The following is a 19,748-nucleotide window of genomic DNA, read 5'->3' as shown; positions in this document are numbered from 1 at the left end:
TTGATGGAAGAAATTTAATAGTACTGTAAATATATATAGCTTACGAGCACCTGTCATTACCATGAAGGGGATATAGCTCAGTGGTAGAGCATTCGACTGCAGATCGAGAGGTCCCCGGTTCGAACCCGGGTGTCCCCTTACTTTTTTTTTTATCCCTTCATTTTCGTAATAAATACAAATACTTCATGATCTTTAAGCAGTTTATTGTTGATTTTTTTTAAGTATGGACAAAATGTCACATTCATAATATTCCCGCATCTACGTTTCAAATCCACGACAGTGACTGTACAATTTGATTACCAATCATTTAATGTAGGGTTGCATTTTTCTTGTTAATACAGTAATCACAAATATTTCTTAAATTAAATAGTTTTTACCCGTCTCCAATGTATAAAGCTACTTTTGTCTGAGGGTACTTTCATTTGATACATGTACTCAGGTTTACAGAATATACAGTACAATCATGATCATATCACTACTACAAAGGTTTGATATAGGATATTACGGACAGGTGGTATGGAACATCTTTCAATATCAATGTGGATTAAAGTACATTATAATTAAAATACCTTCAACCCTTTAGAATTTTCAATTTTACAATATTCAACCAAAACATGTTTAAATTTTTTTGGAAAGGTAAAAATTTTAAAATACCCCAGCGGGGTTCAAGCTCCTGACTTACAGATATGTAGTGAACCCACTAACCTACTGTGCTACACTGTCAGCTAGGTGACAATTTTGGGAAAGAAACTATTTATAATTTTACACTTTACTTTATTGTTTATTTTGATATATACCGGTAGTACTTCACAACATGGAAGTGTCCCATACCACCTTCAGCCAGCAATAATTTGGTTTATTACGTTTTGAATTTTTTTTAATCACAGTGATATAATATTATTCATATAGATATAAATACATGTCAATGTTTTACAGTAGCACTATGGGAGAATTCCCTCCTCCTGATACAACCTCAATAATGGTAATTACAAGCAATATCAGGGACATTAGAAAAACAAACAATTCTTGAAATCAAAACACGATGGGTATGGACACAGGTGACAAAGATTTTGTGTAAATACGATGTACAATTACAATTGTAACGTAAATTCATGATACAATTCAAATGCTCAATGTTTCAATCTCTCCTTTTTTTAGAGTTATGTTTTTTTTTCTTAAATAATACATAACAAATCAAACACGGGTGTCTAACAATGAATAAGCAAGAAACATCCAAAAACCTGACAAAATTATTCCAGAAGCTGAGGATTCATGTACAATTGTTAAACATGGCACAAGGTGGATAGTCTTCTACATTTTCATAAACTTAAACTGAATCCGATAAAATAAATAAATCAAACATCACTCTCTGTCAGTGCCCCTTCGCTAAATTTAGGATACACTAATTCCATTTTCTATGAATAGATGAATAATTAGAATGAAATAAAACAAAGACAGTATGATGTCCAGATGTTGATTAGCTGCTGCGGTCGGAACTCTGATCGATGAGTGCTGCCATGGTTATAGAGATGACCTACGACTTTTGACCACGGTCAGTTGACCTCCATATTGCTGTTACTCTCTGTACTGAACGCTGACGCCAGGGGCTTGCTACCCCCTGCTGTTGCCCCCTCCTTCATTTGATTTGATTCAGACTCAGTACTGTTTGTTGGGGGCACATTTTCAGAATCAGTCCCTGGGGTGTCGTCCCAATCTATTTTAAACCGCGTCACTCTTGGATTTGTGGCCAATATATTTCTCTCCACCTGAAATAACACAAATAATTTGCAATTTAAATCATTACAACACATAGAGAGGAATCAACAACACCTGCAACCAATAAGTGCACAGTGTATGTAACAGGATGGAAATTGATGAACATTAATGTCATCTTATCACCCTGACACCATTACCCCTTTTGAAAATAAACAAGACATATCAACAGCACAAAACAAGGTTAAAATATTGCCATTTGGACTTGACAATATTTCACACATCATTATCCATCTTAAAATTGGGGTTGAACATTAAACTGACTTTATCCTGTAAGTTTAATACAAGAATAGTTAATGAAGCAGAAACAGTGTGAGTATACCTTATCATACTGGGGAGTGTTTGGTGGGTTTTCTTTTAACTCCGGATCTGAGTATTCGTTGTTAACATAGTATCCGACTCGGATGAATTCTTTGCTTCTGTAGGAGCAGGTCAGTAACACCACGGTCACTCCGACAGCATCCTCCACTGGTATCTTCTCTGTGTCCGGGGGCCCTGCCTACAAAATATTTCAGTCTGTCAGCAATGTAAACAAACTGCTCTACCATCAACCCATTATCACTGTCAAAAATGTCAGATAATAATGAGCCTTTTCCGTTACTGTCAACATATCTTTAGTGTCAACTTTAAAAACAAAATTCACGTCAACACATGATAAATTTCAACATAACGATGTCAGTGACCTTCATTACTGTCAACACATCTTTACTGTCAACAATGTAAACAAACTTCACTACTGTCAACACATTGTAACTGTCAAAAATGTGAAAACAACATTGTCAGCAATCTCAATGACTGTCAACAGTTAATAATTTTACATGCTGCACCAGTCAACAAATGTCCTACCATGTCTTCCAATAATACTAAAATTTATTTCAACTTTCAACACATGTCACATTATTACTGTCAACCATGTTATGAAATGGTAAAACACTAAAACTATGGAAAACTTCTGAACACTTCATTAACTTTCAAACAATATCCCATCAAATTTTTTCACCAGAAATTTTAAAGTTTTTCCTATTTTGCTTACCTGACCTTTTGAAAGCTTTTAGATGCCAACATTTACTAAAATTTCACCATTGATATTCACGAATCTATAAGGTATATTTTACCTGGAACACAAACATGTGTTTTCCCGCTGGCACTGGCCCGACCAGCACGGAGTCGAGGGTCTGGTCGTATTCCTCACTCTCTGCTGCCCCAACATAAATTATCTTCCATTCCAAGTCTGTCAACAGATAACATCCCATGTCATATCATTTTACAAATACCTGGAATCTTTATTATGATAGTGGCTGAATATTGATATCCCTCACCAAAACAGATAATCTAATTCTATTAATAATAATGAAACATGATTTTGATGATGGTTTTTTATTCATTAATCCACAGGGGCTCGTCACGAAGTTTTTTCAACCTTTTATATATACCACCTCTATACTATAAAATACACAAGGGAGGAATCAAAACTCGGAAAAATCGCTACCTCCCGATTTCGGTCGCCTCGTATTAATTCTTCTCGGACGTTAAACCCTGCACTCTAGGTATCATTAGATCGGGAAAGGACCATAGTTTTTAGGAATACCTGCAAAATTTAAACATCGGCAACAATTTTAGAAGTTTTCACGCATTTTCTTCCAGTTTACTCTCCGGTGACACTTTCTTCGATCAGATGTTGCGCACCAAATTTATTCATGCGCTCTCATTGGTTAATTTTGTTGATCAAGATAAATCGTACGTTGACTCATATTTTAGAGGGATGTTCAAATGATGAGTGAAGAAGTTCTTTTTACGTGGTGAGTATATGTATTAATTTTCATATTTATGTAGAAATATTTTAACCATACCTCGGACATTCGGTAGGACGTGACTTTGTATTTCTTGCATCAAAGCAAGTTTGTATATCATTTGAAAATCCCTCTAAAATACAAGTCCTCGTACGAGTTATCTTGAGCAACATTGAATTGACCAATGAGAGCGCGACATCTGATCGAAGAAAGTGTCACCGGAGAGTAAACTGGAAGAAAATGCGTGAAAACTTCTAAAATTGTTGCCGATGTTTAAATTTTGCAGGTATTCCTAAAAACTATGGTCCTTTCCCGATCTAATGATACCTAGAGTGCAGGGTTTAACGTCCGAGAAGAATTAATACGAGGCGACCGAAATCGGGAGGTAGCGATTTTTCCGAGTTTTGATTCCTCCCTTGTGTATTTTATAGTATTATAGAGGTGGTATATATAAAAGGTTGAAAAAACTTCGTGACGAGCCCCTGTGATTAATCATGTAAATAAGCAATCCTCGAATATACCCCCCCTAAATTTGAGAGAGAGAGAGAGAGAGAGAGAGAGAGAGAGAGAGAGAGAGGGCGAGAGAGATTATTAGACACAGCAGTTTCCTTTGTTTGAGTAACACAGAGATTTGCTCATTCATTCAAGAAAATATTGTTAACAAAAGTTCTGTAACTAGCCATTTTAATCTATTTTCTTTGCAAACAGTTCAGAGCATTTATTATAACTTTGATGAAAATAATTAACTGGGTTCCAGAATTGCCGCACTGGGAAACTGTACTGTATTCTTGCCATAAATGGGCCGGCTATAGTCCCCTAAAGCAGCATGGTAACAAATCAAACACAATTTTACACGCGAGACAAAAGGTACTTTTCTTTGGTCATTTCTTGACATACCTTCAGGTAAATCTTCCAAACATTCAAAGGTTATTTCGAACTGGAATGGATTTTGGAACGGCGAAGGATTGTCTAATACAACAACATTGCTAATATTCACTTTTGCCATAATGTCATTTCCCTCTATTCGTTAATGATGGCGCGTATTTCTCTCTTCCATAGCACTCCGGTACATCAAAGTCCATTGGCCCCCTAAAGGTAACGATATCTATTGCAAATTCTTATTGGCTAGAGTATTTCTTTTCTGTCACGCATGTCACAACGAACGTAAACTTCCTTTTTGGCAACGGAAACTACCTGCAAACGTCAAATGCCGGCGAGGAAAGTAGTTACACATTAAGTCTTATTTAGCAAACTGCCTATTAGTCTCTCGATGATGACTGAATGGAATTTTCTCTGATCACCAAAGGAGGTGTGTCTGAAAATTTACCGTTCGAATTTCCTCGAAGGTAAATTTCACGCTCTGTCAATCCCTTTGACACTTCAGTAACGAGAACTACTGCAGTTTGTTTTATCCTCTGACATTTCGTTGTAAAACTTTTCTTAATTTAAAAATTAATGATTGATTGTTACTTTTAAAGATGCTGAGTAGAAGCAGCATAGATGAAGCAAACCGGCATCTTTATGCCATGCACCAACAAATTATTTCTTTGGAAGAAATGGTTCAGCAGCAGAACCAGGCATTACTGGACCGTGACCAGCAGATAGCCCTTCTAGAGAAAAACAAAAATCAGGAAATACAGACTTTAAAGAACCAGGTGCATCGTCTTGAAGAGGAAGTTGAGGTGAGGGACACAAACATTGAGAGCCTGAAGGAGGGCGTGGACCAGCTACAGTCATTGCTACAGTTCCTGCCCTGTGTCAGGGGACTCCTCAAGGAGATGGAGCATTCAGCCGGAAAAACCCAACGGGAGAAATCACTGACCAATCACACAGACAATCACATGGACGAAGTGACGGTGAATCACAGCAATGGGGAATCCCCGGGGAACACGGATATGTCAAATACGTCCAATGACAAAGAGTTTTACTTCTGACTGTATTTAAACATAAGTAGACCAAATACGCCCATTAACAACGCAATCCATTTGTACACATGAGTGGCTTCTGTTGTGATATCTGTTGAGATATCTGATCAGTAGTCAACTGTAGTCAACTGTGTAACATCATTAGTCAACTGTATAACATCAGTAGTCAACTGAATAACATCAATAGTCAACGGTATAACATCAGTAGTCAACCATGTTACATCAGTAGTCAACTGTTGTGATACCAGTATTCAACTGTTACAACACTAGATATTTCATAATTTCCATTTATCCAACACAATAACACAACTGAATGCAATATTTATTTTTTGATTTAATATTATTTGTTGTTATGTTATACTTTAGGTAGTTTATTGATGTTATCAGCTAGTGTATGTCTTTTATGGGCGAATGTACTTGAGAGTAAATTGATGCTGACTGTGCAGCTGATATACAGTACATTAATACTGCTGACTAGATTTTGCAGCTCTGCCCTTGGCACTTTTTATATTTCAGATTCTCATTTTACCATATATATTACATATAGTATTAAATGAATCATTTATAATTGGAATGGGAAACCAATACAAGTCTCACAGCACTTTGATTTCAAATTTTTCTACCATTTTGAGGTTTTGTAAATTGTAAATGAGAAACTACAAATGAAATATTGTAATACATGTACATATTGTATTGAAGAGAAGGAGAAAGATACAAAGCAAGTATTTCTGATTAGTATGTATAAACAAGATAAAAAAATAAGGAAGGAATGTTAATCTGAATTTCTGCAACAAAATATCCAAGTCATATTATTTAAGTCACATCTCTTAGTTATCTTCCTTAATTTAACACATCTATCATACTTCACTCAGAAAAATTCGTAGGATCAAAAACATTTTTTATGGATCGAGATTTATAATGGGAAATGTTGTAAGGCATGTATTGAAACCTAATGAGCTAGAGGAGGCTTTTTAAATGAGAATTTTTTTTCTACTTTGGAATGAACATTGTCTGAACTCTGAGGTATTTATAAATATCAAGTAATTAAGCAAAACATAATTCGAGAATATCTTGGGACAGTGTATACAATCATATTGTAAGCACTCAGTCGAGAGAAGTTTGAGATTTTTAGTGGACTGATTGTACACATTTAGGCTGTGAACCTTTTTTGTTCCAATGTTTGAAGTTGTAACAAAGTCCTGATGAGTCTGAGTGGAAATGTTCATCATTCTGTACTGATCTTATCAATTTAATGTATAACTGATCGTGTAATATGACTAAAGAATGAATCTCAATGGAGGTATTTTTTGCTCTTTATTTTTCTTGTTGTGACATTTTTATTAATGCTGTGATGACCTCAGACACATTCCATTGTTTACGTATACTGTAAATGTATAACATTTGGCTGTGTATTCTTTTTAGTTTTTTTTTTTACAGAAACTGACATCCGCTAAATCAAGTACATGGCCCAATGCCAAATACATGTATATATGTTGATAAATAGGTGTATTCAGAAATCCATGCAAACTTCTGAAAAAATCATTTTCCACCAAACATCTTGCACACCAAATATAATACATTTACAGTACATTGTATACATACAAATATACTTTGTACACATATAAATTTACATTGCCAAATTATAAATATACAATATTATATTATTTTATATATAAAAATAATCCAGATTACATTGTAGGCATACAAATATACATATACATTGTATATGCCATTGTATAAATGTACATTGCATATTAATTATAGATATACATTATAAAATTAATCCATAGTGGAAACCTCTATTTATCTTAATATTTATTCATTTGATGAAATTATTTACATGTATCTATATATTTGACTGTAAACATGTACATTTGTTTATCAAATAGCCAATGTTAAAGGCTAATAATAATCATGAAAGCAGTCTACAAGTTTGTTCACTTTATATATTTATCGTTTATTTAATAGACTATCTGCTTTTACAATGTATAAAATCTGTCATTAATGGAAGTCAGCATGTAGTTGGTGTATAATAGGACAACACGTGGTTAGGTGACAAATAAATGTCGGGAGGCATCTTAACTCTCTGTTTGTTGTTCTTTAGAGAATTCGGAATATACATTAATTTATTATAATCCTTTTATTGTTTTGTTATACATTATAAATAAATACTGTTTTAATATTAAATTTTTTATTCAAAATGTCACTGTGGTTGGTCTTATATTAATTGTGAATTATATGATCTTATTATATAAAGCTGCTTAATCATTAATCCAAATAGCCCTTATCAGGGTCATGCTAAGCCATCGACGACAACTCCATCTGAGAGCACGACGTACCTTCTGACACAGGACTGAAGGGGGTTGGATGATCAACAAATTATGCATTAGATATGATTTTATTTCTTAATCAAGTCTATGCGAGGTAGGACATCCTCCAGACTGTTGGTTGTAAATGTATAATACGATGCACCATACATTCAAGTTTTGTGAAGTTAAAGGACAAGAAATCCCTAAGAAATGGTCACCAAAGAGCACCTGCTCCAAAAAAAAAAAATTAAACCTGCTCCAAAAACCTTACTCTCCTCCAGCCTCTGAAACCTATTGCCCAGATCTAGCATGCCAGCATGTCAAGTGCATAAGTATCATAAGGTACACCATTCATGCAAAGAACCTGGAGGAATAATGTCATTTTGTAAATTTTGTATTTACACCCACCCAGTAAATTCAACTTTACAACATGACAATAAGCCAAGGCATATGCCCACAAGTGGCCACAACCCTATCACTAGTATGTTTCAAATGACAATCATGCATTTAGTATAATATGTGTATTACCTTCAAATATTGTTATTCCTGTGCATATCTCCAGATCGAGAATTTATTATGTGCGTGTACATAGAATAAAGAATTCCAATTTTTTGTCTCAAAGTCCCTAAGTTGTACCCCTCAACAAATTAACATGTTTATTTAAAAAAATACTAAAAATTATTTATTTAGCAGTGAACTAAAAAACTATAAAATGATTAATTGCATGTGTTTAATTCATAATAACGCAATTTTTACTCCACAAAGAAAACAAAAATTAAAAATATTTACAAAACGATTTATAGGAAATGAACACCAACTTCAAGATGCTTGATACTACACCACGGCATCAAATGTTTCAATCCATTTAGATAACAAACTCAATTTAGTATTGCGCAAACATAATTCGGTCTTGGCCATTTGATGATCTTGATTTTTACCATAGAGTGGGTCTTCGTACCATTTTTTTGAAAATTAAAAAAGATAGACATTTACATGTTTTATCAGTATACGTTCTAAAAAAAAAACGGTACGATGACCCACTCTATAAAAAACTATAGTCTGAACATCCATCCGATTTCATTAGCAATTTGCTGCTCAATTTAGCATATATATACATATTTTGATGTCTTAATATCAATTGAATGTGAAGTCAGTTCATAAAGGTTTTGGCAATACTGAATGCAAATGATTACATATGCTTAATAGATGTAACAAAAGTGATATTTGTAAGAATTTTTTTTTTTTTTTGGGGGGGGGGGGGGTTCAAATGGACTTAAGTGGGTTTATGCCTCGGCTTATTCCCCCCACGTTCTTTAGTAAAGACAGGATCAGTAATACCTTAGATATGGTCATCATAGAGCATCTGCTCGAAAAACCTTAACCTCCTCCAGCATACAAAACACATATTCATGCATTGCCAGGTTTAGAAAAGATAGGATCAGAAATACAGTCTTGAATTATGAATTTTAAGTAATAAAATTTGGATGCTGAAAGAGGTTAAGATTTTTGGAGCTGGTTCAACTTTTTAGAGCAGGTGCCCTTTGACCACATCAAAATCTATAACTCAGGGTAGCCATTTAACACTGTCAGCTATATATGCATAATAAGATGCACAACCCATGCAAGTTTGGTGAAGATAGGACCAGGTATAATTAGATACAAGACTTGCTCTAAAAAATTTAATCCGAGGTCCGGACGCTGATGCCGGGGGTATAGCATAAGCCTCAGCCCCGACTTTGTCTCGGGGAATATAATACCAAGAAACACTAGTTTTTAGTGTTTACCATCTGTGTTAGAGGACGTAGCAGTAAAAAGTCTGGAGAGATCATTTAATTTAGAATACGTACTATTTAACTGCTACACACTTTGTGTACAAAATGGACTCTAATCTGAATTTTTCATTCTAAAGAATAATAATCTTGCAATCTTGTACTTTTCAAAAAGTTCCTTTCAACAGAAAACAAGAGAACTAAACAAGAACGAATCTATTTAAATTAATGATATGGACAAAATTTTTCGAACCTTGTTTACCATAATTTATAAACACCTGTGTTAGTTTAAAGGATATGCATGTGTTGAAAATAGGCTGAGTTGATTATGTGTATTGACATACTAGTAGTTTGGAACAGAAAGAGGATCATCAGTACAGAGAACTCCTTCTGGGTCTACAAACAGGCCGTGTTTTGATTTGAACAGAACTTAATATGTTATCAAGTGTATAGGAAAAAATTCCCTTAATTAAAGAGGGTGTAGTTTTGTTTGCTGAAGGATGGGATCTGGGGATAATTTCCCCTCAACTTTACTATGTGTCTTTACTCAGTTTGTATTTTCTGGGGAAGAAGCCCGACCTCTTTATCCCTCTTGATGTGTGTATGATTGACGCTTGGATTTATTCTACCCTGCTATATTAATGCATTCCTTGACGTCATTATGTTAGAAAGAATACATCTCTGCAGCAAACTTTAGTGACTCAACTCTCATGTAGCACTCGTACAGTTGTGACTGTCATTTTCAGCAAGAAATATTCAATGCTGAAAAGTTTAAAACACTGGATCCCTACATGTGTTGATCATTTTTGTCTGTATAGATGCATAAAAATTGTTCATAAAAATTAGACCTCGACCATGTTGAATATTTATGGTGGCATATCTCTGCCCCTTGTGTGCAAGTTATTTTCCCATCAAATATGTCGACATGAAGATAAATATGTTGACATGCAAGATAATTATGTCAACATGCAACATAACTATGTTGACATGCAAGAAAATTGCAATCAGATAAGAATTATACAAAATCTCAAAAAATTCTCAATTATCGCCCACTTGTGACATCCAAGATGCTAGATGCTACGTTTTTATGTCGACATGCAACTTATTTATGTTAACATGCAAGATGAATATGCTGACATGCAACTTATTTATGCCAACATGCAACTTATTTATGTCAACATGCAACTTATTTACGTCAACATGCAACTTACTTATGTTGACATGCGAGATGAATATGTTGACATGCAACTTAGTTATGTTAACATGCGAGATAAATATGTTGACATGTAACTTATAAGTTGTATGTCAACATAACTTGGTCGCATGTTAACATAACAAAGTTGCAATTTGACATAAATAAGTTGCATGTCGACATAAAGAAGTTGCATGTTAACATAACTAAGTTGCATGTCGACATAAATAAGTTGCATGTCGACATGCAAGAAGTTGCATGTTAACATAAATAAGTTGCATGTTGACATCAATAGGTAGCGTATCTTGCATCTTGAATGTCACATGTTGGCGATATTTGATATTTTTTATAACTCTTATTTGATTGCAGTTTTCTTGCATGTCAACCTAGTTATGTTGCATGTTGACATAACAATCTTGCATGTCAACATATTTATCTTGCATGTCCACATAATTAACAGAAAAATAACTTGCACACAAGGGGCAGAGATATGCCACCATAAATATTAATAAAATACATTATTTTTATGACTTGCTAAAACGATAACATATCACCCATAAATAGGTTAGATATTTTTACATATAAGTGAGTATGTGTTTATTTACTGTTTTCAAAATAGTATTGTGTCATCAAATTCATGGAAAAAGAATTCAAAAAGATGTAATTAAATAAGGAATCATTCTTTGAGTATTATGAGGTGATAATTTTGGTCGGGGCGTGATCAAATCCAATAAAGCCCGAAGGGCTTTATGATAGATTTGATCACGCCTCGACCGAAATTATCACCTCATAATATTCAAAGAATGATTCCTTATTACTTATATTTATATAATTTTTAGCCATCGTACGATTAAATACTTAAATAAAAAATAAGCAATCCCCGCTGGCGCCTCATTTGGCGTCATTTGTATTATGGGTATAGTACAAAATCGATACGTGGTGTTATCACAGGCAAAGACGCTGGAAAATGTAAATATATGCATATATGAGATTCCTCGACAGGTCTGTGTATGGGCTATGGTACTCAAGTGACCGTTAAGCCTGTTTGCCTCTTATTGCTGATACCAAATGACTTGTTACACGCTGAGTTTAAGCTTCATGGCATAGTGGCCATGTTATTGTAATCATAATTATTTGGTCATAATTGTTAATTATTGGTAATTGACCAATCTTTGCCATATTTGGGTTGAAAGATAAAACTCAACTGATACCTTTTTTAAACACATTAAAATAGTGAATTACAGTCAGCAACCAATGAATAGGCATGACAATTATGCTTCTGCTTCTAAATAAAGTATTATCAGATATGCAATACTTGTAAATCCTGATGTATAGATTAATGAGGAAAATTATAACTAGCCAATAACGGGGTATTGAAACAGACCCCCCTCCCCAGAAACAGCTTCTAAGAACAACCAAAACATAACCTATAACACATACAGAGAATGATATTCACTTTAAATGCATACCAAATAATCCCAGCCTTTAAATATTCACTAAAACAAATATACAATTAAGATTTTACAAACAAACTTGAACTGTCTCTTCTGAATTCTAAGAAAAATGAGAGATGCAAAAGCTTGTTCCTGTCCTTTTCTCAAACAATTTGAAAGAAATGCTGAACGGTTGTCGCATTTTTCTATCATCTGCCCAAAACACACGTCACATTGAAAATGATCAAATCTTATAAAAAATATTCTACTTAGAATTTGAATACTACACACTCACTATCAGTATATTCACCAGAGGGTATAATTTTACAATCATAATTAGCAGAAAAGAAAATTGCCCGTCTCAATAATTAAATAAGTTAATCTTTACGGCGGCTGAATGGTCAACAAATTTACCATCAGATCTTCCTTAGAATTTAAGATATGATTTATTTAGCTATAAACTATCATTTAGGAAATCAAAATTTTAAATAGTTTACCTATAATTTTGGGTATTATCCTATATTTTTATATAAAGCTCTTCTAAAGGAAATCAAAACAGTCTAAAAATGACCACGCCTATCGAGACTTCATAACGTTGTAAAACATAAGTTGTAGAAAGACATAAACTCAAAGAGTTTAATATCTCTTGAGAAATAAATACTAAGTATATTGTAAAACCTTCTCCTCGCCACTTGATTTGGACTCTTGGTTCATGGTACTTGGAAAAAGTTCCCAATATATTCTTGGCACTTCTAAAGGTAAACCTTTAATAATAATTTTGAAGGAAAATTCCATATTTTTTTTAATGGAATAACAATAATTAACCTCAAGATGATTTTTCACAATGGATTCTCTAATGTCGGATTCATTTTTATTCTATACTGCAAGTGTTTTTAACACTAGCACATTTTGGCAAAATAAAAAAAAATGAAAAGGGAACCCTTTGCTGCTTCGTACATATGATTATCACAATAATTTTGGTAAACATATATGAGTAATCAGATTTTTCTCTTATAATTTATATTAATTGTTAAATTTATAAATGAAAGTGTAATTTCCATTCATATTGATAAACCTTCAAGCAAAGATTTCAGATTTAAAATTTTCATTTTAAATAGAGTTCTTCAAATTATAAACTCTTTGCAAGTTTGGTGTCGCTTAAAAGTGCGTACATTATATAAACAGAAAAGAAAAGAAAAAAGCTTGTCAGATCTTTGTGGTGACTTGTCAGAAAATAATCATACTAACTAGAAACTCAGTATTTTGTTGTCAAAGCGTGTTAGAGCCACTAACCTTGTCATCATCCTACATGTATCTGACAAGTCGACATAAAGATCTGACAAGTTAACATAATTTTCTGACAGACAAAACAAATTGGCCACTTGGCTGAAGAAAATTATCATTCATATTATAAGTCGACTTGTCAGATAATGATGTTGACTTGTCAGATGCTATGTTATCTTGTCAAATAATTATGTCGACTTGCCAGATAATTATGTCAGCTTGTCAAATAATGATATCGACTTAAAAGATGATTATGTCGACTTGTCAGATCCTTATGTCGACTTCTCAAAAATATTTTGTAAACTGAATGGCACAAATTGGGCGTGCAAACGTTTTAGTGTTGAACTTTTAAGTACGTGAATAAGTGACAAGTCGACATAAAGATCTTACAAGTCAACATATTTATTTGACATGTCTTCATCAAGATCTGACAAGTCGACATAATTATCTGACAAGTGGTGGCAGAACTATGCCACCATAGCGAAGAGACCAGATACGTTATATAGATAATTAAAACAAACTGAAAGTACAGTACTAAGGCATTTAAATTTTCACATCTAAAAATAGCATGAAATTTGTAAGAGGCGTGTCGTTACTCTTAATTCAAAATGGAGTTCTTAACCCCTGGAATGTAAGTAAATTGATATTCTAAGTGTTCTACACATTTAAATATAATATTGTATATAAATGTTAAAATATTAATGTGTTTCATTTAGTGATTTTAAATTGTATTTTCACGCTCTCTGATCTTTGTAGTTCCTATCATACAAAAACCTAGCTGCAACTATATAAATTGCGCTATAAGTTTTCGACTTAATAATAACCGTTTTTCTGACACATTCTATTTCAGTACGTTAACTACCGATATTGTCGATTTAGTTGCCCATGAAATTCATTTGACATCATCATCACCTCCGTAAAGTGTAACTCTACCGCACGTCAACCCAAATTTTCTCATAGACCTGCTCTACTATGCTTGCCACATGTTTTGACTAGTAAAAAGCAGAATGAGCGACCAACGAAAGCATTTAATGGCTGACCAAATCAAGATAATAAAACATGTAAAATAATGATAGAGTCAAGTAAATATAAATGTTTAAACATAATTATTTATATACTTTTTATCTATCAATTTATATATTATCACTTACTTTACTTTATCACATTACAACTAATTTTTAGAAAATAAACTTTAAAAACAATTATAATGTATTTCTTTCCTTAGGCCAGTATCAATTTGACTCGAGACATGTGGAGCACATGTTCCCATGTTTGTGTGCATGCAGCCGACATCAAAAACAATATTGCTTATTAAATAATGATCTGCAATCATGATGTCATAATGATACACTTAATATCTTAGGTTGTTAAATTCTTTCAAACCATTTGCTTTTTAACCAACAAATTTCCTTAAAAATGACGAAAAGATATAAGCGGCAATAATGGGTACTCGACTTCCTGCTAATCACGAGCGTTTTCTCCTGGAACTCAAGTTTTCACTTTAGATAACAACCTCTTGATGCGCACGCACAGATTAAGAGGAACAGGAAAAATAACTTAATGTACTCTCCAAAATGGAGGTTGTCTATAACATTATGCACCGTAAATTAGAAATTTGAGAAGGGTGAAATTTCGAATGAAAATGAGATGCGTATGTACTTTTCCATGATTTTTTTCCGTACGAAACAACAAATAAAATTATTTATTACTTCATATTGTTGTGTGTACACTTGCAATATTTGATTTTGTTTTTCCTTTTTACATTTAAAAAAAACCCAAACATTAGATGTTGGTAATAAACGTTACTTCAATAATTAAAATAAATAAATAATAGATTTAAATTAATATTAATTTTCATTTAAGAGATTTTTCAATTTTTTAAAGAGAATCTATAGCTCTCATATAAATCGGACATAGAAACATTATACATTACTAGGTATCTGTACACTGTTTTCGAAAGATCTTTTTATGGAATTCGTTGTAAAACAAACAAATAATAAAGTATAAAATATGCGTTTCAATTTATTCTTTCACTATGCACAGCATATGTGTTTATTTTTAAAATAACATAATCATGTACTCATCGATATAATACGTACATTTAAAATCTCGAAGTCGTCTGATGCATCCATGCCCGCCAATGTTAGAGAGTCTTGACCCTCCTTAGATCGAGAGTCGGACTCGATGTAAACTCTCACTGTTTATCTCAAAATCTCGCGACTAGATACTGAACTCGAGTTCCAGAAGAAAACGCTCCATAGGTCATGGATAGGGGTTATCTTTAGCCAGAGGTAAGTCGGTGTTGATGAGAATGAAATAACAAAAAAATTACTTAAGTCAAATAAACGAACCTTGCAGAGATCTGCATTGAAAGTTTTACATGCCAGCTTACAGGAAGAAAGTAATAGAAAAAAACTTGTGTATTTTTCGGCATTAATGGGTATCCGCACGTTAGATATCATACATAACTGCTATAATAAGAAAGACAGTTTACTCATCAACATTTTCAATCCCTTATTCTTTTTATTTAGAGGTTGTGGCATTTTAACTATAGCGAGAAACTCATATTTTTTTTCTAATCTCAAAAGTGTATTTAATGCTATATCCTTGCATGTATTAATTATTCCTGTATTATCTTTATTTTTATAGATGTGATGGTTTGCAGCACCTGTCAGAGGCAGTGTTTGTGAGGATGTGTCAGATAGTTGGGACCTCACAACAGGTAGCAATCAGGAGGGAGACAGTGGATATCAGGGAGGTAGTGGTGAGACGACTGACCAGTAATAATGGGGTCATTCAGATGTTAAGTGGAAGTCAGAGAGAAGGATTTAGACTTAACGGATCAGATGTGGACTTTATGTACTGGCCAAACAACCACCGAGTGATCATGGACGTGTCTCAGTCTGAATATTACAACACAGCCAATACAACCTTGATTCTCTCCAACAGTTCTGAGAGTCCACCAGGATTCACTTTACTTCAGTTACTGACACTGACAACAGACAGAGACATTGCATCAGCATGTGTCAGAATGAATGACAGAGTCTATATATCTAGTTCTAAATACAGAGAATTGACTTGTTCTGCAAAAATGCCCAATTCTACTGTACATGGACCCTGTGGTAGTGGTAGTTTAGCAGGAACAGTAGAATATGACAATGCCCACTGTTTTATTTGTGATTTTTGGCCTGTGTCTGCCTTGTCATGGATAGACAGGTGTCACTCATGGCCTGATCCTGAAGTTGTTGATGACATAGTCAGAAATGGATGTCATGTTGTAGCAATAGGAAACCCATTAGGACCTCATAGCGACACGGAATGGAGAATTTCTTTTTCCAATGCAGAGTACAAATGTGTGTATGCAATGAATCATTGTCAGTTTTTGATTTATGGTCTGTTAAAATTGTTTTTAAAAGAAGTTATAAATCAGCAGTTAGACGAAACCAATAAACTGCTGTGTTCCTATCACATGAAGACAACGGTTTTTTGGGCGATTCAACAAAATACACTAAATCACTGGTGTCCACAAAATCTTCTGATCAGTTTCTGGGTCTCCTTTAAACTCCTCCTTAAATGGGTGTATGAAGGGATTTGTCCGAATTTTTTCATCCCACAGAACAACATGTTTCTGACCAAGGTTCATAGCTCAGCACAACACAGATTGTTTCTACAGTTACATGAATTGTACAATAAAGGTCTGATCTGTCTGCTACAGAGTTCCTCTGTCAGGTCCTACATCATTGATGTCTTTTACAATCCTAGAGCCTCTATTCATATATATGAAGGTATAATCAAATCTGAAGTGGACATTGATATAGAACTTTTCACTGAGGTATTTCATAATGGTAACACACCCCCGGGAAATCTTCACAGCTGTGTGAAATACTTATTTACAATACAACAGTTGGTAGCATCACCCCTGGGAAGCTATCAAATCTTTAAATTAAAAAGACATACAACAACTATTTTTCAGAACACTGCATTTATATTACACAATACATACACTAACGCTGGCATCAAGTTCAACAAACAGATGTATATTGCAGACAAAACTTCCTCTTATATTCTTAAATTATCAGCCAAGTTTGGATGTGTTTCTGACATGTTGTACATTGTCATTTATTATTACAAGACATTCAGATACAGGGAAGCTTTATCTGTTTTAGAGATAACAAAGGTCAAGTTAGCAGAGCCATATCTAATGTATGATAGGCATGTAGACAGAGAAAAGTATATTGAGGCTGTGGGGGGACAGTCCTGGTCTAAAAAGATGAGACAAACTGTAGCAATGGATATTATACTAGACAATAGAATCTGTTATATCAGCGAACTAATACCAGAACAACAGTCTTCTCTACAGAACAAGTGGCCTTCATTAGATATCCCATTGTTTGTAATGTTACACTTCCTAGAGTTCTTGTGTTACAGACATGTTGATACACCGTTATCACAAGCAGCTCTAGATGCACTTCAGGTCCTAGTCCACGATGATCAGGGACTGTATGTACGTGATTTATTCAGAGACATCTCCTGGGAGATTCTGGGGATCTGTCAACAGATCACAGGGAACCTCCAGGCTGCTTTATACTCATACCAACAGTCACTCACACAGTATCCAGTGCACAACATACAAAGTGCTACACAGAGTAGGATACAGGATATGGTTCAGTAAACCCCACACCTCTAAATGAGTTAGTACATCAAACATGAATATTTAAGAATGAAATGGGGTGATAACAAACAGTGTTCAAAATCAAAAGTCCAAAGGAGAATTGCAAAACAAGAACAGAGCGAACACGGACCTCTGTAAAAATTAGAGGTATGATCAGGTGTCATGGAGGAGTGAACATCCTCTGCTGACCGGTCAAACGCGCCGTGTGCTTTTTGTCTCAATCGGGAAAATGGAAAAATCCGTAGACACTTCGGTGATTTATTATGACCTAACCATAAGTCATTCAAAAGATACCGAATATATTTACATTTCATATACTTTTCTGAGATAAGTATTATGTTGAAGATTTTCAAATGTATCGTGGAGGGGCGTCAATTCAATCATTATTCTAAGTTACCTTTCAATTGAGTACATCACCATCTTAAAGAAAAAGCCTATCCAATATCATGAACACACTTCTTATTTTATGATTCTACAATTCATGATTCAGACTAGTTTCAGCTAACTACTCACTCCTTGACAACAAAAAGCAATTTTCCATATAGATTTACCTCAATAGACTAGAAATTTAATACACGTCAGTTTTTTTACATCACAAATGACCGAAATTGAATTGAATACAACATGCATCTAAAAATGCTGTACTGTTTTGGTTTTCCATTTTGGAATTGCTATATAATATATAATATAGTATTTGCATGACATCATACATTAGTATTTTGAAATCACAGATAAAATAGTGTTTTGCTATAATATGTGGTCCATTGTATTTGATATAATTCTATAAAAATGTTTTTTTCAAACACTTATTTTTTATTATGAAATTTATCACTTTTATACAGAAAGGTTTTTTTTCCCAGGTAAATGTTCACATACATAATCTATATTCGTTTATTATTTTAAACAGTTTCCGTTTTTGTGCATCATACCCATTACCTTATGTGTATAATGTATATTGTGTAATAAAGGTTTCTAAAATTTGATACATACTTGAGTTTTTCTCTCGTTAATTTAAGCATCAGTCCCTCCATTCCACCTGGTATTTCCCTCCTCATAGGAACAAAATTTGTTTCATTTTTCCAGCTTTGAAAGACAACAAATAACTGTCGGACACCTGAAAGAAATAAATCAAGCGAATTTAAAGAGAACAATAACAATATTTGTGTTTGATATTTCTTTCTTTTCATCTAATAAATAAAAAGAAATTATGATTTTATATAAAAAACCTGTAAATCAATAAACGCTAAAAAAAAATGACCTACTATAGAAATTTCTAGTTGCTTTACAGTATCAAATGTGTCATTTTTTTATTTATTAAATCACTTAAATAAATGAAATTTATAAAACGTCGTGCTCTTCATAAGAAGCAAAATGTTTAATGTTTTCTTTTAAATGATTATGATCTTTCAACCTGAGAAAATTATAAAAGTCAAAATTCAACAGAAATTACTTAAAAGGGCATGGTCATGATTGTGAACAAAGTTTTTTTTTCATTGTTTTTATTGTTTAAGTAATGCATTTCTTATGATCAATTTGAGTGTCAGTCAAAGAGTTATAAGGGTGATAGCTATCAATTAATTTTAATAAAAACATGATAGAAA

General features: G+C 33.6%; 3 protein-coding genes and 1 non-coding gene across 4 annotated transcripts; 3 read left to right on the top strand and 1 right to left on the bottom strand.

Moving 5' to 3' along the window:
* The first annotated feature begins 66 nt into the window (after positions 1-66).
* Positions 67-138, top strand: Trnac-gca (transfer RNA cysteine (anticodon GCA)). Its single transcript has one exon. It is a non-coding gene; the product is annotated as a tRNA-Cys (tRNA).
* Positions 139-186: 48 nt separating this feature from the next.
* On the bottom strand, positions 187-4,655 carry LOC105321600 (histone chaperone asf1b-B). The gene is made up of 4 exons (XM_011419954.4): positions 4,461-4,655; positions 2,889-3,004; positions 2,096-2,272; positions 187-1,766 (listed from the first exon to the last, which is right to left on the bottom strand). The coding sequence occupies exons 1-4, from the start codon at positions 4,567-4,569 to the stop codon at positions 1,554-1,556; spliced, it is 615 nt and encodes a 204-aa protein (XP_011418256.2). The 5' UTR covers positions 4,570-4,655; the 3' UTR covers positions 187-1,553.
* A 50-nt stretch (positions 4,656-4,705) lies between these two features.
* LOC105321601 (uncharacterized) lies at positions 4,706-7,694 on the top strand. The gene is made up of 2 exons (XM_011419955.4): positions 4,706-4,909; positions 5,042-7,694. The coding sequence occupies exon 2, from the start codon at positions 5,042-5,044 to the stop codon at positions 5,495-5,497; it is 456 nt and encodes a 151-aa protein (XP_011418257.3). The 5' UTR covers positions 4,706-4,909; the 3' UTR covers positions 5,498-7,694.
* Positions 7,695-13,973: 6,279 nt separating this feature from the next.
* Positions 13,974-19,060, top strand: LOC105321659 (uncharacterized). The gene is made up of 2 exons (XM_011420029.4): positions 13,974-14,106; positions 16,125-19,060. The coding sequence occupies exons 1-2, from the start codon at positions 14,084-14,086 to the stop codon at positions 18,145-18,147; spliced, it is 2,046 nt and encodes a 681-aa protein (XP_011418331.3). The 5' UTR covers positions 13,974-14,083; the 3' UTR covers positions 18,148-19,060.
* Positions 19,061-19,748: the final 688 nt, after the last annotated feature.

Source organism: Magallana gigas, chromosome 7 (assembly GCF_963853765.1).
Source record: "Magallana gigas chromosome 7, xbMagGiga1.1, whole genome shotgun sequence".
Lineage (NCBI taxonomy): Eukaryota > Metazoa > Mollusca > Bivalvia > Ostreida > Ostreidae > Magallana > Magallana gigas.
The sequence above is the reverse complement of the archived record's forward strand: the minus strand, read 5'-3'. Positions and strand labels throughout refer to the sequence as shown.

Bases quoted from the DNA above. Each gene is read 5' to 3' on its own strand.
- LOC105321600 (XM_011419954.4), bottom strand. From the start codon at position 4,569: ATGGCAAAAGTGAATATTAGCAATGTTGTTGTATTAGACAATCCTTCG. The intron at 3,005-4,460 runs GTATGTCAAGAA...ATCTGTTGACAG, and splicing joins TTTGGAAGATTTACCTGAAG to ACTTGGAATGGAAGATAATT. The intron at 1,767-2,095 runs GTATACTCACAC...GTGTTATTTCAG, and splicing joins ACACTCCCCAGTATGATAAG to GTGGAGAGAAATATATTGGC.
- LOC105321601 (XM_011419955.4), top strand. From the start codon at position 5,042: ATGCTGAGTAGAAGCAGCATAGATGAAGCAAACCGGCATCTTTATGCC.
- LOC105321659 (XM_011420029.4), top strand. From the start codon at position 14,084: ATGGAGTTCTTAACCCCTGGAAT. The intron at 14,107-16,124 runs GTAAGTAAATTG...TTATTTTTATAG, and splicing joins GAGTTCTTAACCCCTGGAAT to ATGTGATGGTTTGCAGCACC.